Genomic DNA, 24,621 nt, shown 5'->3' on the forward strand with positions numbered 1-24,621 from the left:
TCCTACCCTCCCCCCGCCCCACCTAATCAGCCCCGACAGTGAACCAAAATGGGATCTGACAGCGGGTGCCACTTCCTCTGTCTGGAGGAGTGTTTGAGGAGGGTTCCCCTGACCGGGCCGGAGCCCAGGGACTCCACCCTGCATTGCCCCCAACACTTGACTCCCGAGCTCCTGCTGGGTCGCTCCACCCCTCGCCCATTCAGGACAGTCATGCCTCTTCTCTTGGCAAGCTGTGAGTTTCAAAGATAAACATGTTTTTAAAAACAAGAGGTGTTCTTGTTCTTGTGTTAAGTAAAATGTCATTTTTCATTCTTTTAATTACACCATCAGTTCAGCTAAACATGAATAATTATGCTTTGAAAATGGTGTGTCTTTCTGTGCCCAGTGACAGATGCTTCTTTCTCCTTTCCTAGAACACAAGAGCCTCGTGAACGGGGCCTCTGATTTCAGAAGCGCCAGGAAGATGAAACTCTGGTAGAGCTCGGACGTACATTTCCCGAGGGTGGAATTATGTTTTATTCCTTGTTTGCCCTTTAGCACCTATTATCAAGCCAGACACACAGCGTGTTTTGATAATAACGGATGGGTCTCTCTTCTGACCAGAGGGCTTGTTGCAAATGTTGGTTAATGATGATGCTCATTGTCTAGGTCTTTGGGGATCTGCAAAGAACATGTGATCAGAGGTGTCAGATCTCACGAAGGAGACACCAGCGAGATCCCAATTCCAGTTCCCGGGAAGGCGTAAGGCATGTTTGCAGGAAGACACGAGGCACGTGATCTCTGCATGAAAATGTTGCCTCTTGCCTGTTCACACTGGCAAGTATCCGATATCTGGAGGCGGGTGTGGTTGGGGTAGTTGTAGTGCTTATTTAAAAGACTTGTGGCAAATCATCTAAAAAATAGAGATGGTGAAGTGCAGTGACAGTGTAATGATTTGCACGTGCGGACAGGTTATAACCCCTAAGTCCCTTACAATCAAATCTGAACGGAACTCAAGTGGTGTAGGCTGAGTCTGCTCTTACATGCCCGTGTTGGGCTGCTTCAGCGAGTTGACCATCTTGGGAAATGGGAGTCTCGTGCTGACATCTGCAGACCCCCTTGGGGACAGGTCTAATTCCTATCCAGCTAAAGGCAGCAGAGGTGTGCCCGACTAATGCCCCCACCCAGGCCAAGCTCCCCCTCTCCATGACCCCAAAAACCTTCAGGGGAGGGGATGGGGCAGGGGTGGAGGCAGGGTGTTTAATAGAACAACACAGTAAAAGGTTCTGTACTTGCTTTCCTTACTTGAGCCCACCGGTGGGGACAGTGTGGCATTTCTTATGTTCCAGCAGCTGTTCGGGGGTCTTCATGAACTTGTGGCACACGTCGCACTCAAACATCCGGGTGATGAGGTGGATCTGCAGATGGCGCTCAAACATGTTCTTCGTCTTGCAGACAAAGTTGCAAAAAACGCATTCGAACCCTGCAAGGACCGAGGCTGGGTGTACCGGTGCAGGGAGCAGAGGGAGAGGAGGGCAGGGGTAGGATGGAGACCACCCTCCTTCTCTTTCCCCCCAGCTACACTGTTCCAGGCACCGCTCCCTGCATCTCTGCGCTAACATGAGTTAAAGGCACAGTTTTGGCATCCATGTCACACTCTCCATCCTTTCATTCCATATACTGATGCAAACTAAGTCAAAAATCCACATGCAAATTTTAGAGGCTATGTGTTATACTGTTCCCAGGCCTAATATCTGCTTCGCAACATCACTTCTCTCCAGGCTTTATCTCAAGACTGGGTCATCCCTGCAGAGTGGATAGGACTGAGCAGCCCAGCCCACCTCCTCCCTTACCTTTCTCTGGCTTTTCCTCACTATTCAGGGAGGGCTGGCTCCCAGGCATGACAGAGATGACCAGCAGGTTACTGCCACTCTTGTTCTTCTGAGAGCTGTCTGAATCGTCCCTGCTGTTGGCCGAATCACTCAGAGCTGAGAGGGATGAGGAAGAGGGGCTATTTGATTCACTGGGGGTCTTCCTGTCTTCCCCTGAAAAATTAAAAAAAAAAAAAAACAACCAGGTCTGTTATTTAGGAGATGAAAACCCTAGAATAATAGCAATCATGGGTGGTGGAGAGTTGGGGCCTCCTGGCTACACCTTCATTCAGGGAGCATACACTGAGGTTTCCTGCTTTGCCAGTGCTGGGTCCCAGGTCCCAGTCACCTATGATGATGACACATATGGTTCTTGGGCCAAGAGTAGATATTCAATTGGCAAGTATTTATTGGGGTCTTATAATAATTTAAATTATAGCTAAGATGAACGTGTTACCAAGTTCTAGAAACTGCGTCATGCTTTAAATGCATGATCTCGTTTTAGCCTTTCAAAAATCCAATGAGCCATGACCATTATCCTCCCCATTTTACAGACAAGAGAAGGGAGACAGAGCCAGGTTAACATGGCTTTGGTCACGCAGCTAAGAAGTGGTGGACCAGAGCATCACATGGTTTGATTCTAGTGCCGGTGCTCTTCATCAGGGCACTGGGCTCTCCCTCAAAGCCAGTAGTAAACAAATCAAGAGGCCAAGAAAATCTAGCATCAGGAGACTTCTGCTTCTTTTCAAGACAGAGTGTCAGAGACTGGATTTGACCGCTGTTACTGAAACAATGAAAAAAAGAAAACAGACAAAATTTATCAAACAATAATCTTCACAACACTGGATGTGAGGCAATGAAGAGAAGTGACCCCTGAGAGAAAGGGAAGACAAGAGGCGGGCCCTCGGATTGCCCTGCTTCCCGCCTTGAGAGACTTCACCATCCAGGCTGTGGTGCAGGGATAGGGAACCACCTGGCAGACTCACTGAACTGAGGAGACAGAGCTGAGGCTCTGAGGAGATTAACATGCCTGGACTTTGCAGGACAGAGCACCCGAGAGGAAAGAGAAGCACAGGAGAAGAACCCAGAGACCTGCAGATGGCCCCCCGAGGACACTCAGAAGAGTCGGGATCAGAGCACGTGTGTGAGGAAACCACCCAAAGTTAAAGGGGAAAAAGCCATCTGAAAGGCTTCAAGAACAGTGTCTGTTTCCACTAGCCAAATTAGAAAAGCTCATAATTCCCAAGGCATTGAGTAGAAAAACATTTACTAGTGGGTAATGATTAGTCTCTCGGATGGAGCACTGCTCCAGACCTGCCTAACAAATCGTAAAAGCAAGACCCTCAAAAGATCAAAGTTGCCAAATAATGCCTAAGACAAAAGTCAAGAGTATTTATAGGAATATAAAGTGTACAGCACCCAACAAGGCAACCATCACAGTGTCTGACATCAAACAAAGATGGTCAGGCATGCCAGGAAACAAGAAGACACTACCCAAAACCAGAAAGAATAATCAACCAATCAGATTTGCCAGGAACTGACAAAGTTGCTAGACTTTACAGGAAATGCCATAAGGGCACTTATTGTAACTGTATTCTATATGTTCAGAAAGTTAAGTGGAGATAGAAACGATATAAAAAAGACCCAATCCAAATTCCGAGAGATGAAAATCATAGTGTCTGAGATGAAAAACAGACTGGATGGGATTATTAGTGACTTAGACACGGCAGAAGGAAAGATCAGTGAACTTGAAGATAATCGCAACAGAAATGATCTGAAATGAAAGAGAGAGGAAAAAGAGTCACAAACATGAAAAGAGCATCCGTGAGCTGTGGGATGCCTGCTGGTAGCTTAAGCTCAACTTTAGTTCCTAACCGGGAGGGGAGGGCAGAAGAAATATCTGAAAACACAAAAAATTTTCCAAATTTGAGGAAAAACCATACATCTACAGATCCAAGAAACATAATGAACTCTAAGCATAAGAAAGATAAAGAAATCCATACCAAGAGACATCATAATCAAATAGCTCTAAATGAGTGATAAAGAAAAAATCCTAAAAGCAGCCAGAGGAAAAAAGCTACATTATGTGCAGAGGAACAAAAGTAAATAATATGATGGCAGATTTCTCGCTGGAAGCAATGCAATGGAGAAGTAATGGAGCAACTTCTTTAAAGTACCGAAAGAAACAACTGTCAACCTGAAACTTTATACCCAGTGAGGATATATCTCAAAAATGGAGGCAAGAGGGACTTCCTTGGTGGTTCAGCGGTTAAGATTCCGTGCTTCCACTACAGGGGTCATGGGTTCAATCCTTAGTTGGGGAACTAAAGATCCCACATGCTGTGTGGTGCAGCAAAACCAGAAAAGAAAGATGAAGAAAAAGCTAAAAGAAATCATTACCACAGACCCAAACTGTAAGAAATGGTAAAAAGAAGTTCTTCAGGCAGTAGGAAAATGACACCAAATATAAAAACATGGATCTACACAGAAAGAATGAAGAACACTGGGAACGATAACTGCATGAGTAGACAGACAACCTTTTCTGCCTATTTAACATCTCTTTAAAATATAATAAAAGTAATTTGTTCAAAAATAATGTAGTATTTATAACAGGTAAATATATGATGACAGTAACATGAAGGCTGGGAGAGGAGAAATTATTGTGAGGTTCTTATACTAAATGAAGTGGTATAATACCACTTGAAGGTAAACTGTAATAAATAAAAATGAACATTCTAAAGCCAAGTATCTGTGACTGATCCACTGTTCATGTTCAAGAGACTCAGTGTTTAGATGTCAATCGTCCCCAAGCCAATTCAATGCAACCTCATCGTCTTAGGGTAGTTTAGGGTTGCAACTGTAAGGAGACTGTGCTTCAGTTCCGTTCAAATCAGCCAATTAAGTAATTTGGTGACTGCAAACTGTTAGAAACAAACTTTATTAGGAGATTAAAAAAATAAGTGATATTTTGTATATAGGCATAAGAAGTCCAGAAGTAAAGCTGTAATGGTGGTTACATTTAGTGTATCAAATGACCAGCTTTATGCTTGTTGTTTTTTAATTTGGCTTTCAACATTTTTATGCAGTGACCATGAATTACTTGTCCAATTAAAACATGTGTGTAAAAAGAGGAAGGAAAAATATTTACCAGTTTACAACGTTTTCAGTGTTTCTCTTTGAAGAGCTGTACTTCCTGATGCCTAGAGCACCCAACTCTTACTTCAGTTGGCAATTTAAAAACTCTTGCTCCTGAGCAGAAATGAACTGGGTTCCTGCACAGACAGGAGGTGACCTCACTTATCGACCCACGTGCAGGGATGGAACATGCCTTTAACTCACATCCCTCCTTTGGTACCCGGAAAGCCAGCACCACGACTGCCAGTCTCTTATCTAAATATTGACCCAGTTCAGTCACATTTTGTAGACAAACAGAATATTTTCAGTGGGGGCCCTGAGTCCCCAGCATTGCCTGACCAAATCCATCCTCTAAGACTGGTCTTACCAACAGAATATTGTGCATGATTAAACTAGCTTTTAAATTCTGGGGACTTTGCTGGTGGTCCAGGGTTAAGATTTTGCCCTTCCACTGCAGGGGACACAGGTTCAATTTCTGGTTGGGGAACTAAGATCCTGCAAGCTGCACAGTGTGGACTAAATAAATAAAAACAGATAATTTTAATTACCATCTTTAAGAATAGCTTCAAGTACCCTCAGGCTTATGGCACTGGGGAGAGCTACCTAAATTAAGAAATGCAGATTCTCCAGGCAAGAATTCTAGAGTGAGTTACCATTTCCTTCTCCAGGTGATCTTCCTAACCCAGGGATCAAACCCAGGCCTCCTGCATTGCAGGCAGATTCTTTACAGAGGAGCAGCCAGGGAAGCCAACTATACGGGAGCCATGGCAGATACTCTGGGCGACAGCGTGGCAAGACAAGCCCAGCCCATTCACCTTGTAATCCTCTGTCTACACAGCTTCCTTTCCCCTTCACATGCCCCTTCGCTGTATCTGTAGGGTGTGACCAGGTGCCCTTGTCAGCCCAATCCAAGGCTCACTATGATCCCGGTGGTCATTCATCTTCAGCATCACAAAGATTTCTGGTGAAGGACGCCCGTGCACAGGTAATGCAACCTCAAACTCAAGGACGGCCAACTGAAGAGAATTTACAAACCTAAATATTTTGCAATTTAAAATGACAAAAACTGAGCAACTGAGCCCAGAAAAAAATACCAACCCTCTTTCTGCCTCAATACAAATACTATTACATTTTTGGTATTTTCATTTTTTAAAAAGTCAACATCTCAATTTAAAAATTGTTGCCATTAATTGCATAGTGGTTAAGAATAAGGACTTAAGATCCAGAATACCTGAGTTTGAATGCCATCTGTCCCACTCAGGAGCTGTATGACCTGGGACAAGGTATTTAACTTTGTGCTCCAATTATCTCATCTAAGAAATGGAAATAATATCAGTATCTCATATATTTGTTGTGAGACTCAAGTGGTTTTTTATATGTAAAGCACCAAGAACAATGCCTGGCTCATGGTAAGCATTGTTGAAGACTATATTATTGTATTATAAAATATAACATACAATATTTATAAAATATAATAATATTAATAACTTTTTGTATTTTCCCATGTTGTTGTATATACCTGAGATACAGTTGGCTCTCAAAAAATTTATAAAAATAATTATGAATTAATAGTTTTAAGTGATAGTATTATATCCATGGAGTAAACTTATTCTGCATGCATGTGTGAACATGCTAAGTTGCTTCAGTCACGTCTGACTCTTTGCAACCCTACTGCCCACAGTCTGCCAGGCTCCTCTGTCCGTGGGATTCTCCAGGCAAGAGTCCTGGAGTGGGTTGCCATTTCCTGCTCCAGGGGATCTTCCCGACCCAGGGATTGAACCCACATCTGTTAGGTCTCCTGCATTGGCAGGCGGATTCTTTACCATTAGTGCCGCCTGGGAAGCCTTAAACTTATTCTACTCTCCTAAAATATTTCTTTAAAATTAAATTTTAAATTAAAATTAATATTATACTGGCTGCTTTTATTTTTCCTACAGATAAATTCCCAGAAGTGGGATGACTGGGTCATAGTACATTACATTTTCAAGACTCTTGGTGTATACTAATTAGTTTTCAAAAGTTCTGCCACTTTGCAAGGCCATGGCCACAGGAGGATCAGCAGCTTCTGGCAACAGTGGAGAACGTTATAAGATATGCTCCTGACTTAACAGGTGAAACGTAAGCCACTTCTGAGTTTTAGTTTGACTGCTAGCAAGGTTGGGTATTTTTGCTGATGTTAAGTGATTCGTTTTTATTTCTTTCATTGTGAGTTGACTGTTCATGTCCTTTGTAAATTCTTCAACTGGAGGCTCTAAGTGTTTCTAACCAGTTTATATGAATTTCCCATGCTGTAAATGTATTAACCTTTGGTCATTTTTATAAACACATTTTACAGACTGTGGTTTTTTAACTTTGCTTTTCTTTTGCAAACAGAAGAAACTTCTGTGTCAAATCTCTTAGTTTTTTTTCCTTTGTGATTTTGTGTGCCACTCAGTATCTTACAAATCCTTCTCATTCTGGAAGTTTGATAAATATTCTATTTTCTTCAAGCCTTTCTAGGGTTGATTTTTTAACAGGGATGGGTAAGTTATGTGGAATTCTTTTGGTGTCAGTGTGACGTGAAGTACAGATGACTGTATTTTCCAAATAGCTGTTCAAATTCCTTAATGCCATTATTGCAACATTTAAAGACTGCAGCAAAATTTGCATTGAGAAAGCACCGGAGGGAATACCTTCCCTTCCTGATTTTTCTGCAGGGACAAGGAGCCAGAGAGGAAGAGAGTAAGGAAGAGTCAAACACCAAACAGCAGACAGTTCCTCAAATTCCTGCTCAGCACTTCATTTACCAGTGGGTCTTGCTTGGGTAAGAGGAGCCAGTAAGGAAGTGTGAAGAAGGACGTGGATTCTAGGGAGACTACGTAAAAATCTGTGATTCATGAGAGCTTATCCTGTAGGTCACAAGCTCACTTAGGTAACAAGAAAGCACTCAGATCTCCCAGGGTACTGATGCACAAGACGCCCGTTCTTATGACAGGTAAATCAAATGGTAGAGTCTGCCTGCGTGCATCTTCCTGATACAGGGATCCAACTCGTGCCTCCTGCATCGGCAGGCGGATTTTTTTTTTTTTTTTTTTTTTACCACTGAGCCACCAGGGAAGCCCCATTATAGAGTATACATACTGTATACATATCATAACTTTGCAATCACACAGCTTGTTGATTACAGATGTAGATTGACATATTTTGGGGCAAATTCAAACACCTCAAAGCAGCAGCTAGATACAAGAAACCCTCATTGTGAGACTATTAGCTTATAACTAGGGGTCACAAACTATAACCCTTGTGCCAAATTTAACTTTGTGTTTTTGTAAATCAAGTTTTAGTGGAACACTGCCATGCCCACTCTATTACATATTGTCTGTGGCTACTTTCCATCCAATGGCATGTCTGAACAGTACTGACAGCAACTGTATGGCCTGAAAGCCTGAGATACTTACTTTCTGGCCCTTAAGAAATACGCTGCTTAGCACCCCTAGCTTATAGAATAGGATAGAACCTTATTCCCTAATAGCAGCAGCACTAAAGGCTTCTACTGTGGTAAAGGAGAAACTTCTTTAATGCATTTCACTCTGGGCTCTCTGTACTAAGTAGGAATCTTCCCCACTATCTCAGAGGGAACAAGATATTGCTGTGTTCCTCGTGGCAATGAGGAGGTGAGTGAACCTGCAGCGGTTACTCGGGAAAGTGAAGTTTCCAGTGACGACAATTAGGTGAGCAAGTCCAGCATTTCTCCAGGCGTTAGTTTCTACGGTTTCCTTGGGGTAGTGTAGAGGGGGCGTGGATCGGGGTGGGAGGAAGAAGGTTCTTGGCTGGGTTGAGGCGCACTTTGGGGTGGAGAGGGTTAGAAGAAAGGAAAGTGTAACAGAAAAGAGAAAAGAAAAATCTGAAAGCCAGTGGAAATGGAAGCGAGGCTGGCCTTTCCCTCCACTGGCCACTCCAGAAATGCTGAATTTAATTTGTCTTGGATGTGGGTTTCCCAGCTCACCTGCTGCCCACGGTGCTAATGTGGTTACAGTCAGAAAACCGACCGTAAAGACGCACCTCCTCGCTCAGCATAACGGCTCTCTGCAGACCTCCGAGTCAGAGCTGCTCAACTTACTGACAAAAGCAAGCTTTTATTGCTGTTGGAGCCACGGCGGCCAGGAAAGCAGAAAGAGACGGTTCTCGTCCATGCACACCGCCAGCACAGCTGTCAGGGAAATGCCCCTTCCCAAATCCGTCACGGGCCGAGGACGCAAGGGGCAGATCCATTGCCTGGGGCTGGCGGTCAGCAACCTCTGCTAGTGACTTGTAAGCAAAAGGCAGGGGGAGCACCTCTTCATGGTCACTTAATGACTGCACGCTGGTGTCATTCGTAACCATCACTTGGGAGCGGGCGAGTGCGTGGTGGAGTCAAATGTTAACATTGTCAAATGGACGGAGTTAACCAGCACGGCCTTAAAGGAAAGGAAAGCGCCGGCCAAAGTCTTGGCTGCAGCCTTGAGTGGTTTCAGGAGAAGCTGGTTTTCTTTGCGCTTGTACAGAGCTGCCATTCATCGCCCTGGGGTGGGAGGGGCAGGGCTGCAGTCTCAGGGAAGAGGAGGGGAGCCTGCAGAGCTAGGTGAGCTGGGCTCTGACCCCAGAAAACAAAGAGCGGCAGCCCTCTGCCCAGGGTTGCCAGGGGCCATCAGAACAGCGTGGACACAGCGGGCTCCAGCAGGGAAGTGGTCAGGGCTGGTTGTAGACCTTGAAGAGAAGACCTGACCTATGTGAAGCCTCAGTGTCTCCCTGTGTGGTACACCCACAATAATACGGACGGCGGAGCGTGGTCAGAAGAGATCACAAGCCTAGGGCATCATCAAAGCTCCATAACTGTTACCTATGATGGTGATGACTGGGATGAGGGACAAGCAGAGCCTCTCAACTGCATCTGAGCCTGTGAATATGTCAGACAGGCGAGGCATCAGCCGGGCCAGGCAATGGCCTTGGGGCTACAGGACAGCATCCTCTTGGAAGGAAATGTCACAGTGACGTGGATGCCCCTGTCAGGCGAGGCGGCAAGGGGTGGGGGAGAGAAGGGAGGGAAGGGCCGAGGACGTGGGGGTGGGGGTGGGGGAGGCGGTCACCTGTGTGCTTGGTGCCGATGTGTGCCTTTATCTCCGCCTCCTCCATGGTGACGAAGTCGCAGGCCGTGCAGCAGATGGAGAACATCCACTGCTCCTTGTCCACGTGGAGCGACATGTGGCTGACAAACTGGACGTTGAGCTCCGTCTCAAATCCACACACGTGACAGCTGGACCGAAAGAGCAATGTGTGAGCTTCTAAACGGAGGCTACTCAGGAGCACGCGGTCCCCTCCCAAATCCCGACGACCTTGACTTGCTTTGGTCCCACCAAAGGGCTAGGCATTAGGAAACTCCTCCGCTTTCTGGGACAGCTCAGAAGTGGTCACCGTGCCAGATGGATTAAATGCCCGCATAATGTAACAATCCCATTCATGCTATAATGATACTAAATAATCATACAGTTAATTCAAAATTACAGATTCCAGATGCTCTACATCATCTAACTGATTCCTTCGGGCAAAGGGATGCAGGACAGCCTGGCCAAGATATTCGCAGAGCTGGTGTGCTGATAAACTCTGCAAGCCTGACAAGTCAGGCTGTAAACAGCAACCACACCAAATACTGATTCACGGTTGACTATGGAAGAGAAACAGGCAGCTCCAGGTACTAAAGGATAACACCTCGAAGGGAAAGGATGAAACCGTGAAATACCTCACGGTTCTCAGACTCATTCTTTCCTTAGGATAGTTCTCAGGAAGCAGTGAGTTGCTCAGTGATAAAGGCGGGAGCTTCCCGGCTATGGGGAACTCATAGCTAATAGCCCCAGAGCCTTCCTCTCTCCGGACCCCACCCCACAGCACCACCTCCATGACCATTTCCCTTTTAATTAACTCTTCCTGGCCACTCAAGCCAGCAGAGGAGTCAGAGCCAATGGAAGCACAGCCCTGAGGCTGAGACGAGACACTTTGTCACGTGTGCCCTAGCAGACGTGCAGGGAGTGTTCGAGAAGGCCTGGGCAGCTGGGACCGGCGGGTTCCACCGGCGGCTCACCTGTAATAATAAGGGTGCTTCTTCCCATCACTGCCTTCGGAGGTGACGGCGCTGACGATGTCCTCGGTGTCCGTGCTCACCAGCTTCACCGAGTGGACAGTCAGGTGCTGGTTCAGGTTTGCGCGGCACTTAGCAGCATAGGGGCACAAGTGGCATTTGTATTTTCTTTCCTCTGGGGGAGAAGGGACAGGAGAGAACCCAAACCACACTCAGAAACGAAAGCCCAACACCTTGCAAAAGGCCACTCAGAGGTATCCAGGACAGGAGGGCGCAAATCTCACTTCCAGTGGGGACAAAGTGAACACTCTGGAACTGTGAATATCTAAAGAGTCTTCCGTGATGGATCAAGTGGTAAAGAATCCGCCTGCCATTGCAGGAGACACAGGAGACGCGGGTTCGATCCTTGGGTTGGGAAAAATCCCCTGGAGGAGGGCATGGCAACACTCCAGTTATTCTTGCCTGGGAAAGCCCATGGACAGAAGAGTCTGCTGGGCTACAGTCCATGGGGTTGCAAAGAGACGAACACAGCTGAGCAGACATGCACATAAAGTCTTCACCTCGTGGCTCCTACATTTATACTTTCAAAGATAAAAGAAAATTCCAGGGCGACTGGACCATCTGTTTTCTGGATACACATAGGCCTCTCTTCCTGATAACGTGAGCCCCATACAGGCTACAAGAATACTGTGTGTGTGTGTGTGTGTGTGTGTGTGTGTATGTATCCAAGCCCCCAGGTGTGTGGGTCCAGGGTGGGTGCTGAGCTGAGGAAGGGCATGTGAATCAGCCTGCCCAGGGCTGGCGTGTAAGAGACACACCATCATTTTCCCTAAGCTCCAGGCCTGGGTCAGTCAAGAAACAAACACGAAGGAAATTAAAGGGGGAAAAAATGAATCAGATGAAATAATTGAATTGGAAATTTTCATGGTATATAAATAAAATAAAAAACTTTAATTATATTTCTTAATAGAATCCCTTTCATAAAACTGACAATGTTTCAGGGCCATTTTCAGAGTGGCATTCTGAATTCATTTGAGTAATCAAGTAAATTAAAGTAAAAGGAGCCGGCTTTGCTTTTAGGTACAGCCAAAGATAACAGATGGCAGCAGAGGAAGAAAAGGACAATTTCCTTTTCTGTCCTTAGCTCTGACTTTGTAATACGGGGCTTGTCTTAAAGAAAATACCTGTCTGTCTTATCTACATGATGGGGTAGAGTGCAAAAAAAAAGTTTTCTGCCACAAAATTTAAGGCATCATTATTATTATAGGTGGTCCCCAACATCTGAGGTGCTGGTGGCTTGGGTTCAGGCAGGGCCGCGCAGGAGGAGCCCTACAGTGTAGAGAGATTAGTCTTTTCTTTAGAATTTTTGCATTTCTATTAATAAGCGAGGTTGTTAAGCTTTGATATTAAGATTGTTAAGTTTTGGTATTAAGATTACAATTTCTCCACAAAGTGAACCATTGAGCTTTCTCTTTTTCCTTTTTTTGGCCGTGCCCCTGTGGAATGTGGGATCTTAGTTCCTCAACTAGGGATCAAACCCTCATCCCCTGCAGTGGAAGCATGGAGTCTTAAGCACTGGATCACCAGGAAAGCCGTTATCTTTTTCTATCATTTGGAGTAGTTTAACAATATCAGAATTTTCTAGTCTTGACAGGTTAAAAAAGAACCCAGCTGGAAACGTTTCTGGACCTGATACTTTATTGTCTCCTCATCTTTCCAAATTCCCCTTTGGCAACCAGTTTATTTGAGGAGGGCATGGCAACCTACTCCAGTATTCTTGCCTGGAGAATCTCATGGACAGAGGAACCTGGCAGGCTACAGTCCAAGTTTCTTCCCACCAGCTTCAGTCAATTTTGGAAATTTTGCTTAAATTATCTATGTCATTTAAAGTTTTCAGCTTTTTTTTTTTTTTTTTGCCACTGAGTTGCCTTTATTTTCCAGTAATTCTTTAATAACATCTGTATTAGAAATCAGGCTTCCCAACATAAATGTCCATTAATAGATGAGTGGATAAGCAAGATGTGGTAGCTACATCAATGAAATATTGCATGTATGCATGCCAAGTCACTTCAGTTGTGTCCGACTCTTTGCAACCTCATGGACTGTAGATCACCAGGCTCCTCTGTCCATGGAATTCTCCAGGCAAGAACACGGCGTGGGTTGCCAGGCCTTCCTCCAGGGGATCTTCCCGACCCAGGGATTGAACCTGCATCTCCGGCACTGCAGGCAGATTCTTGACCACTGAGCCACCAAGGAACCCCTAGAGAAATATTACTCAGCCATAAAAATAAATGAAATTTTGCTATTTGCAGCAACGTGGATGGACTTGGAGGCTATTATGTCAAGTGAAATAAGCCAGACAAAGACAAATATTGTACAGTATCGATTACATGTGGAATCTAAAAAATAAAGCAAACTAGTAATTCAACAACAAAAAAAAAGAAGCAGACTCCCAGAAATAGAGAACAAACCAGTGGTTACTACTGGAGGGGAGGGGAAGTTAGGGGTGGGGAAGCGGGAGGTACAAACTAGACTCAAAGATGCATCGTCCAGCACAGGGACATTTTGTAATAACTGAAAATGTATACGAGAAGAGTTAGGATTCCTTTTTCATTACTGATTTTGAATACTTTAGCCTCTGTTTTTCTTAAACAGACTTAAAGGGATTTATGCATTTATGATCTTCTTCCTAGAATTTGTTCTTTTACTAATTCTTTAGGATGAGTGCTAAGTTACTTTATTTTTGTTTTTCTTCCCTTCTAATTAAAACATTTAAGTCCATAAATGTTCCTCAGTCCGGAGCTGCAGCTGTTTGTTCCAGGTTTAGGTATGAATGTTCCCCTTTCATTCCTCCTAGATGTCTGGAATTTGTGATTTTCTTCATTTCCTTTGATCTGATTAGGTAGGGCGTTTTATGGACCCTTGGTTATTTTAAATTTCATTGAAGTATATTCAGAGAATGTGGCACACAGAAATTCTACTTTTTTGAACAAGTGAAAGTTTTCTTTGTGGCTAAGTATATGACTAAATTTGGTCTTTACTGGTTTAATATTTAAGATTCAAAATATTAAAAAATAGATAAAGAGAAAATTAATCTTGTTATACTAATACTGGCTTGCTTTTTTGTTTTGTGTGATACATAAAACTTTTATTTTATCCTTTTCTGTTTGCTCTAAACAAGACACATTTGAATTTTTCAACAAGGCTGATCTTCAGTGTAAAAATTCAAACACCTCATTTTCTTATTTCCATCTTGCTTTCTGTTTAATATTGATTTTACCTCACTTCTTTTTGTCCTAGCTTATTATCATTGCATTGATTAAGTTACTATTTATTGGGGTTTCCACTTCCCAACACTCAGAATCAACCATAATTCTCTTATACATAAATAAAGACAGACACTATTTCTCCACCAAGGTGCTCTTTCCCCTTCCTCCCACCTACCACAATGAGATGAATCCAGTAAGAAAGAGTGCAGCCACCCACCCCCTATGCCTTCAAGATGAGAGCAATAAACTCCTTAGAGGTGAAAAATTTCACCTGAACACTCCTAAATGTGAATCCTTTCTCATCAGTCCTCCTTGAATGCAATAGATCCTTTCAGTACAAATAAAAAACACTTTCCAGAGCCTTATTTGAACGTGCCAGGTAAAATGACTTGAAAAGGTCAGGATAAAAACATTTATACCACTTCCTGGTTTAATTAAAAAAAAAATTTTTTTTTTGTCCACACCAAGTGGCATGTGGGACCCTAGTTCCCTGACCAGGGAGCGAACCTACACCCCAGGACTGGAAGCACGGAGTCTTAACCACTGGACCGCCAGGGAAGCTCAGAAACACAGATTCTTGATCATGAAGAAGCCAGTGGTGCGAGGGGGAAGGCCCCGACTCACCTGTGTGCAGAGACAGGTGTCGGGACAGCGTCTGCTGCCGCCCAAATACTTTCCCACACACGTCACAGGGGAAGAGCTGGTCGTTGAATTTCCAGGAGGGCAACCCGTTTCCTGCCTCGAGGACTATCTTTTCTGTTTCTGGGCCAAAAGAACAAAGCAGTGTGAGGAATAAAACAAGGCGATGGAAACACGTTTCTGCCTGGTCAACATTCAAGTTAATGTTCAACATTCAACTTAAGCCAAGGTTTGCTTCTAAAGAAGGTGGCTGGTGAACTGCAAGCAACCTCTGGTTTTCATGCTCCTCTCCTGCCTCTAAGAAGGCCATTCTTGAAAACTGTGGTGGCAAATGGATCCCAGTTTTAGTCAAGTCTCCCGTGGTTTCTCTCCTTCCTCACTAAAGGTCTGTGGACCCAGCCCTTCAGCAGGTTGACAGCATGGCATAGCACTCTGCTCCAGATACAGCAGGCACTCTATAAAAGGTGCTGAGTGAGTGAACGGTTGAGTTGCACGTTAAAATTCCAGAAATGCAGACTCTTGCCTGTGTGTGTGTACTGAGTCACTTCAGTCATGTCTAAATCTTTGCAACTCCATGGACTATAGCCCACCAGCCTCCTCTGTCCATAGGATTCTCCGGGGAAGAATACTGGAGTGGGTTGCCATTTCCTCCTCCAGGGGATCTTCCCGACCCAGAGACTGAACCCGCGTCTCCTGCGTTGGCAGGTGAGTTCTTTACCACTAGCGCCATCTGGGAAGCCTGCAGACTCTTGCCACCAGACAGTAAATCAAGAATGCCAAAGCTCAGATTCTGATGTAAAAACAGAGGGTTCAATCTCTTGAAAGGATTACACTTTCATGGTCCTTTATGCCCAAAACGTTTTGCCCTATGTTCTGGGTTGTGCAAAATCCTTAAAGAGGAACCAGTGGTACCCAGACTCAAGGATGACAACTGTGTACTGCTTGCTATGGTCTGAATGTGTGAGTCCCCCCAAAGTGATACATTGAAACCCTAATGTTCAAAGTGGTGGTTTTTTAGAGGTGGGATCCCTGGAAGGTGATTAGGTCATGAGGGTGCATTCTTACGAGTGGGATTAGTGTCCTTAAAGAAGAGGCCCCACAGGGTTCCCTGCCCCCTTTGCTATATGAGGACTCAGCAGGACATAGGCAGTCTGTGTCCTGGAAGAAGGCCCTTACCAGGGCTTCTAGCCTCCAGGCCTGTGTGCAGTACATCTTTTTGTTTATAAGCTACCCAGTCTATGGTATTTTGTTACAGCAGCCTGAGTGGAGTCAGACTCTACTCCACGGAAAACGCACTCATGAAAGAGTATACAACCAGAAATTCCCCAAAAGTCTCATGATGCTTGGGAAAATGAGAGCCACAAGTCATCTGTAAGTAATTCAGAGCCATGAATGACCTGCGTGGACCTCAATACCTTCTTTTGACATCTTAAAAAGGGTTTATTTTCTCATCATCATCCATGGGGTTACCTTTTATTTTCTCATCTATCCTCTGTCCATGGGATTCTCCAGTCAAGAGTACTGGAGTGGGTTTCCATTTCCTTATCCAGGAGATCTTCCTGACCCAGGGATCAAACCCACCTCTCCTGCACTGCACGTGGATTCTTTACCAATGAGCCCTCAGGGAAGGTCCATATTGCTTCTCACAAAACTTAAGGATTACATAAACATTCCTTCAACAGTAAGATAAAGAAAGAGGTGACAGAGTTATCAAAAAGGGGGAAGGGGCCACTTTCATGAGGACACTTGTCTGGGCCCACTACAGCTTTCAGCCTCACCCTGGAGAGCAAGACATATAGTTTACTGAGTCAGTATCTTGTCCTTCATCTCAGTAAATTACTGTGACTGTTCCTACAGCACGGTGGTGCTTTATACCACCAGATACCATGCGGCCATAATTAAATGGTGGAAGGAACGTTCCATAAAATCAAGCAGATGAAAACATTCAGACCACCGGGCAGAGATAAACATCAGAACAAAGAACCTGATTTCCCCCAGTTTGGTGAAACTGCTTCCCAGATACAAATACAGGCTTCCACCTGCATTTGGGTGAGTCAACTGGATCAAATTTCATTTGAATTCAGACTTGCCAGATAGTGTAATCTCAGGAAGGAAGGCAAATATGAATGTATGTTTGGAAGGGGCGGGGGACTGATGGTGAAACTGTAAAAATGTTTGCTGGGAGGCACCTGCCAGTAATCCTAACACTGATAAGGCCCATGTATTGATTGATCCGTGTTTGTTAAATGTAGCTCTTTGGGCCTCAGAGACAAGATTGAGTCTTCTTATTAGAGTAGGAATGTGTGACTACAAACCTCAGCAGGGCAAGAGGTGGCTGTGGAGGAAAGAAAGCGCAAAGGGAGCTATGGGGCTCTGATATGTGAGGACAAGAACCACTCTCGGATGACTGTCCTTGAGTCCGAGCTGTGAGCATTTCCACACACGGCATGAGAGGGCATTTCAGTAGCTTTGAAGTGTGTAATCACAACAGGGCTTCAAAGGAGGATGGGAGTAATAATTGTAAGGGTACAGGGTCAAGAGGGTACAGGGTCTTCCAATACACTCCCAACAAGAATGAACTAATTGGGTCACAGACTGAACAAGCAGATGCAATTATAAGGAGAGAAGTCTCTTAGTAATTCTTTCAAGTATCAGTCACATGCTTGAGACGTTGAAGCATCATGAAAAGTCCAACTGCCTCCACTGGTCTAGAAAACGGTTAGAGCCACGAAGGCTGTGCTGTGGGGAAGCAGAAGGACTGCCTGGAGGCACGGTGAGGCAGGGTGGGGGTGTTCAGCCCTGGTCAGCGCCCCCACCTGCCCCGGCCTGGGCCCCAAGCCCTGTCCAGGGACCAGCTCCTCTCCCTCCTTGCTGTCTGTGTTTGCTGTGGCCACCTGTTGCCATTTCACACGCAGGAGCAAGAGAAGCAGGCCATCGCAGCCTCATCCCAAACATGACCTTGAAATCAGATTGGGGTGAGGCTGGGGATGGAGGTGCAGGGGCAAGAGGGGAATTAGAACTTTGCCCAAACAAGTACTGAAATCAGACTTGCTCTTCTCTCCCCAGAGCTGAAATGGAGCCCAAGGGGTGCCACGTTCTTCCACGTTTCCTGGGGATGGTGTCACCTGCCCGGTGAGAGAAACCTCAGAACCTGTTTTGATTCTTCCCGCCCTCTCTCTGTCTTTTAGCACATCCAGTCGGTCACCAAAAGCTGGTTCGAGAGCGACAGCTGAAGGTGACGGACGCCTTGCAAGACCATGCTTAGGACCACCATCTGCCTTCTGGAAGCAGGGCTGGTTCCAGCACCATGGAGGCCCAGCAGCTGGGGCCACCAGCTCTCCAGGACACATTCTAGAAGAGATCCAAGCACTGCCTGCAGCTCTTGAGGACCAAAAGTTACCAAAAATACTGTAAACTATTTAGATTGTGAACCCTATAGATAAATGTTTATAAAAATGGATGTGCAGGCCTAATTTCTTTGCATTAGTGATACAGACTGTAGCCCTACGTTAAGAAAACCACTGTGGGGCAAGTGGCAAGTGCCGCTAGGGTGTGCATCTTTCGGCTTGATTCAGTCACAGGTACCGTGCTCCATCGTCTCCTCCTCCGGAAACCAAATGAACTGGCCTGGCTACTGCTTACCTGAGTCATCATCACTCACCAGGAACACTGCCAAAGCCTCCGAAACAGACTCGTGGGTACCATTCCACCAGCCCCTCCTGGAGGTTCCCAGATGACCTTTCTGAGGCACAAGGCAGGTCATGTCTCGTCCTGAGCTCCCAGTGGCTCTCCCAGGCCAAACTCCTCCTGCACAGGGCTCCTCAGATCATCCACACACTGACTCCAACCATCTCCCCGCTTCTGGAGCCTTCAACACTTTCAAATCAACTATGCCTCCACCAGAAGTGACTCCCCGCCTCTGGCGCCTCTGCCGCACACCGACTCCAGCTCATTATCAAGTCCTGTCTCAGACAGCATCTCCTTGGTCAAGCCCTTCCCAGTTCCCCAGGCAATGTGTCCTCTTCCCTTCTCTGCCCCAAAGCACTTTTCTTGGACACGGGATTGCACCACCTTACCTGCTATATCATGTCTACATATCTTCTATTAACATATTATATGTCTTTTTAACACAGAGCACCCAGTGAGCTCGACATGCGACAGTGCTCATTAATCATGTTCTCTGGCTTCCCCTCTCGAAGGTGAGTCATTGAGGGAGGGGGTTCTGGAGGATTTATTTATGCATCCTGGGCATAGGCACAGACCTGATACATAGCAGGTGGGAAGTAGACAGTTGTTGAAAAAGGGAATGACTGAATGAAAGGACCCAAGTTTGGCAGGGAATAAACATTATTCTTATTTTATACTGTGAAAGACTGAGGCTTGGAAACAGTGTTAGTTAAAGCTAATGGCCAATTCGGGGTAAAAAATAAGGCTACTTGCTTTCTGAATGGTGTCTTAACCCCAAAACCACGATTTAATGATTTTTATTAGAAATGTTTGCAGTCCTGACCCATATCCCCAGAGGGCCTCTCTCCTTACTTCTTCCCAATAACAAGCTACAGGATTATTCTCTTCAAGATGCATTCTCTGGCAGACACTGCTTTTTTGGTTAACCCGACAGTCATTCTCAACGTTCCTCTCCCTGTCTAATTCCCACTGTAGAGGCAGCTAAGGGGGGTCATGTGCTAAAGTTATGACCAATAAAAAGGCTTTTGCTTTCCTGATAAAGAGAAAGATATACTTGGTGTTGGCCGCCTTCTTTTTCTTTCCTTGGACACAGAGACAATGCCTGGGGTTATGGCAGCCATTTTGGGCATATGAGGCCTGATCAGGTGAAGGCCAACCTGTTAAGTATGGAGAAAGGGAAAGATGAAAAATGTCTGGGTCCTGGATGGCATCTTCCAGTAGCTGAATAAATAGCTGAAACCACCCACTCTGGACTTACTTTTTAGATAAGGAAAGTAAACCACTATTTGTTTCAGCCACTGTCAGCTGGGTTTCACTTAGGATGCTCTTAATTGAAACTCCTCCCATGATTACTCTTTAACTGAGGACTTTGGAAGTTAGGTCTGCCTTTGACAAGTTGTATTCCTAAATTCCTGTATCCCGTGAAGAACTCTCCATATTCACTGTCAACAGCAGTAAGTGTACAGCCAGCTGAGCATATTTCCATCTTAATTATCTTCTGCTGCTTCTGCTGCTGCTAAGTTGCTTCAGTCGTGTCTGACTCTGTGCAACCCCATAGACGGCAGCCCACCAGGCTCCCCTGTCTCTGGGATTCTCCAGGCAAGAACACTGGAGTGGGTTGCCATTTCCTTCTCTAATGCATGAAAGTGAAAGTGAAGTCGCTCAGTCGAGTCCAACTCTTAGCGACCCCATGGACTGCGGCCCACCAGGCTCCTCCATCCATGGGATTTTCCAGGCAAAAGAGTACTGGAGTGGGGTGCCATTGCCTTCTCCGTAATTATCTTCTGTTCCCCTCAAAAAAAAAAAAACCTTTTTAAATTAAGAAATTTGCTTTCTAAAAACTTTTAGTTGAAGCATAACACATAACAGAAAAATTCACCTAACACTAACTGCTTTGTAATCGGTGCAAAATTTGGAATACAGATATTATTTTTTTTAATTTGCTCTTATTTCCACATTCCTTAATATTTGTTTCATTATTTTAAGAAGCTGTGAATAATTTTCTTCATTTCCTTTATAGCAAAATAGTTAATGATTAAGCCTGGTGTGCTGCAGTCCATGGGGCTGCAAAGAGTTGGACACAACTGAGGGACAGAAGGACTGAACTGGACTGATACTTTTAAGAGTGTTTCAGAGGACTCTGTCTCCTACAAAGCATTTGATTTCCCTTTATCTTCTTATACTCTGGTTCCTGAGATATCCATAAATTGTTCCCATAAATTCCTGGCTACTCGGTACTATCTGAGTGGATGTTTTTCTCCCTACTTTTCCACCCATAATATTCGCTTTGAATATCATTTGGACCTTTCCCTCTTCCTTAAATACATTTTTGTTTTAAGTGAAGTAATAACTAGGTACGCAGGAGCAAGCACTTTTCTCTCTTATAGTATGGTTCAGAATATAGAAAGAGGGTATTTGGAGAGTCACCCCATCTTAGCAGTCCCAGTATAAGGCTCTTAGCTCCTCCCCTTTGTGGTGAACTGAGAACTGTCATTCATAATGATGAGGCTCAACAGCCAAGAGATAGGATGCCAGACTCGCCTCTTGTGATCCAGTGATCCGAGGGGACAGGTCTCATTTTGCGTACAGGTCCATCAAGTATTTCTCCAAAAATTTCCATGCGATAAACCCATCTGGTACAGATTGGGAGGGAGCTTCATCAAACTCTATGTGACAGAACATTGGATCCAGTAGAGGATTCAGCTTTCTTTGAATCCAACTCCTTCATTTCCAGGAGGATGAAATGAAGCATAAAATTCCAGGGCCTCTTCCATCTCACTGCACCTCACAACATGTACAGGTTTGAATAAGGGAATCAAGGTTTCCAGCATAACTAAGGCTCAGGGAGGAACCTTAAGGGTCATTTTGTTCAATTCTCTCTTCTTACGTATAAGGAAACCGAGGCCCAGAGGACTGAAGTAACTGCTCAGGTACCTGGCTAGTGACTCTGAGAGTGGAGTGACCAGCCTGGGTCTCACTGAAGCTCCTCCAAGCCACATGGAATCACAGACAATGTTTACAACAAACAAGGAAGGGCTTTTTCTTTCTCCTCCTGTGTTTTGGCTCAGGGTTTAAATTCTTGGTTACAAGTGGACATATGTAATTTAGCAATTCACAGACACTAGGGTTTATTTCCACCTCTCTCTCTCTTTCTTCAATTGGAATACAGTTGCTTTACAATGTTGTGTTAGTTTCTGCTGCACAGCAGAGTGCATCAGTCATATGTATCCCCTCTTTCATGGGTTTCCTTCCCGCTTAGGTCACCACAGAGCACTGAGTAATGTGCTAACCTGTGCTACACAGTATGATGCGTATATGTCAATCTCTCTTCTTGAAGGTGTCAGCCTAGTATATTTCCAGCGAAAATATACTGGAGAAGTTAGAGACCAGTGTGTCTTGAAGTAGAACAAAGAAAGAACAAGAGGAAGATCAAATGGGAAAACTCTAAAAGCCAAGCCCCTCTGAGGTAAACTATTTCTCTTTGGGCCTTTCATTGACATGTGGGGAACATTTTTGTTAAACAAACAAAACCTCTCAAAGAACAAGAAGGGCAAAGGAAAGGACTTTAGTTTGCTTCTCAGCTTTAACATCGTTTAGCTCCCTGACTGGTGTATCATCAGGCTTTGTTACTGTGTTTGTGTGAGAGGATCCCTGTATCTCCTGCCAAAATAATCCTCTCAAAGAACCATCTCTCGACCTGACTTTGGCAAGAGACATGCGGAGAGGGAAGGCTTTATTTGGTTAAAGTCGTAAGCAAAAGATTGGCCAAAGTGTGACCTCAACGCATAAATAACTGTCCAGATTGACTAAATCCGCATCAGCTGCTCAGTGTGGAAGAGGCTCTGGGGCCCCTTGGGTTTTCCGTGATGACAGATGGTACTGTGAGTCTTTCTTTCATCATCAAGCCTGGAGAGTTGCGAGGCATATCTCAAATGAACTTCTGAAACCCTTGGCACTTACAGTCCATACTCTTCTATAGGTTAAAACCTATCCGGTCATTTCCAGGCAGGGCACGTGGTTTTTCTGCTAAGTCCTTTCCCTGCTGGTTCTGTCCTTTGGTTTCATGGGCTTAAGACACGCTGCTGCCTTCTGAGGGTTGCTTGTGAATTAAGGAGAGCCAGTCATGCTTTAGGGCTCTTTGGGGGTCAATATCTTTGAAGGGCTTTGGTCCATAGGGTCACCAAGAGTTGGACACGACTGAAGCGACTTGCACCATGCGCACACGTAGCGTCTTTGCTAAGTGTCTGCAGTTCTAAATCCTTTACAAATTTCCTGTAAGCGTCACTGCAACTTAGGGTAATCTGGCAGGTCCTAACAGATCTTTATTTTGGGGGGCTCTCAAATCATTGCAGACGGTGACTGCGGCCATGGAATTAAAAGATGCTTCTTCTTGGAAGAAAAGCTATGACCAACCTAGACAGCATATTAAAAAGCAGAGACATTACTTTGCCAATAAAGGTCCGCAGAGTCAAAGCAATGGTTTTTCCAGTTGTCATGTATGGATGTGAGAGTTGGACTATAAAGAAAGCTGAGTGCCGAAGAATTGATGCTTTTGAACTGTGCTGTTGGAGAAGACTCTTGAGAGTCCCTTCGATGGCAAGGAGATCAAACCAGTCAATCCTAAAGGAAATCAGTCATGAATATTCATTGGAAGGACTGATGCTGAAGCTGAAACTCCAATACTTTGGCCACCTGATGCGAAGAACCGACTCATTGGAAAAGACCCTGATGCTGGGAAAGACTGAAGGCAGGAGAAGGGGACGACAGAGGATGAGATGGTTGGATGGCATCACAAGCTCGGTGGACATAAGTGTGAGCAAACTCCAGGAGGTGGTGAGGGACAGGGAAGCCTGGTGTGCTGCAGCCCATGGGGTTGCAAAGAGTCGGACACGACTGAGCGACTGAACTGAACGGAACAGATCTATTAGGTTCCCTACAACCACCTCTCTGCAGGCCTTGGTGCGACCAGGTTTCCCTTTAAAGATGATTCCAAATACTTTTCCAAATTAAGGGATTTTCCACTGGTCGAGATGTCAGATCAAGGAATAGCTAAGCTAGCAGAATTTAGCAAGAGTCAATCTGTGCTTGATTAAAAATACCGGGCAGAGATTTTTAGGTATAAAAGAGTTCATGGTCTTGATCTTTTTGGGGGGCTCATTTCAAACTGCAGTTCAGTTCAGAAGCCCTCATCGCTATATAACCTCACCTTATTAATCAATCCATTAGAAATTTGTAGGAATTTGGATGTTGCTTCTACATATTTCCTCTACTTGTATTTCCAAGATCAGTGGACACTCCATAAATGCTTACTGAATAAATGAGACCATCATACCCCCAACATCATAACAGGTGAACTAAATGGCAACCAAATTTTACACTGCGACATGGAAGCAAACTCACAATATTGATACAGGAGTGACAGCCAAGGGGCTCTGGTTATTATTCTTTCCAGTTACATAGACCAGTGGGTACTTCTCTTCTTAATGATGATGATAAGATTTGAAGTCTTAGCAAATGCCCTCAGAATGTCCCAATGTGAGAACATTCACAAATCTTTGTTAGAAAACCATCCGGCCTGGGAGCAGTCATTCTCATGTCTTTGTGGCAGACACTGCTCATTGCTTACTCAACAGCTAACAGAGCTACAATTTTTTTCTTTAGGGGAGCAACGTGCCTTGTTTAAAAAACAAAAACAAAAACGTGCATTTCCCCTTCCCAGCTTCCACAGCTGGTAGGGTGTAGCCCTAAAACATGATTCTGGTCAATGAGACTCATCCTATTTGGGCAGCTTATCTTCATTATGCAAACCAGCATCAGAGTTTCTTAAAAGTATATTAGAACTTGCTATATAGCATAGGCTGCTCAGCTCAGTGGTCTGTGGTGACCTAGAGGGATGGGGTGGGGGTGGAAGGGAGGTCCAAAAGGGAGGGGATATATGTATACATATGGC

At 44.8% G+C, this 24,621-nt stretch overlaps 1 protein-coding gene across 6 annotated transcripts in view; it reads right to left on the reverse strand.

The window, feature by feature from the left end:
- Window positions 1-24,621, reverse strand: part of ZNF827 (zinc finger protein 827) — a 190,338-nt gene that overhangs the window by 6,120 nt on the left and 159,597 nt on the right. For 3 of the 6 annotated variants that reach the window (XM_027567456.1, XM_027567457.1, XM_027567458.1), the window contains exons 9-13: window positions 14,970-15,107; window positions 11,080-11,251; window positions 10,091-10,257; window positions 1,833-2,024; window positions 1,285-1,462 (exon numbers count right to left, since the gene is read on the reverse strand). In XM_027567456.1, the coding sequence (XP_027423257.1) occupies window positions 1,285-1,462; window positions 1,833-2,024; window positions 10,091-10,257; window positions 11,080-11,251; window positions 14,970-15,107 (847 nt within the window). Of the gene's footprint in view, window positions 1-1,271; window positions 1,463-1,832; window positions 2,025-10,090; window positions 10,258-11,079; window positions 11,252-14,969; window positions 15,108-24,621 lie in introns of all 6 variants that reach the window. The other 3 variants (XM_027567461.1, XM_027567459.1, XM_027567460.1) reach the window with 2 other exon arrangements.

This window comes from Bos indicus x Bos taurus, chromosome 17 (assembly GCF_003369695.1).
Source record: "Bos indicus x Bos taurus breed Angus x Brahman F1 hybrid chromosome 17, Bos_hybrid_MaternalHap_v2.0, whole genome shotgun sequence".
In the NCBI taxonomy this organism is placed as follows: domain Eukaryota; kingdom Metazoa; phylum Chordata; class Mammalia; order Artiodactyla; family Bovidae; genus Bos; species Bos indicus x Bos taurus.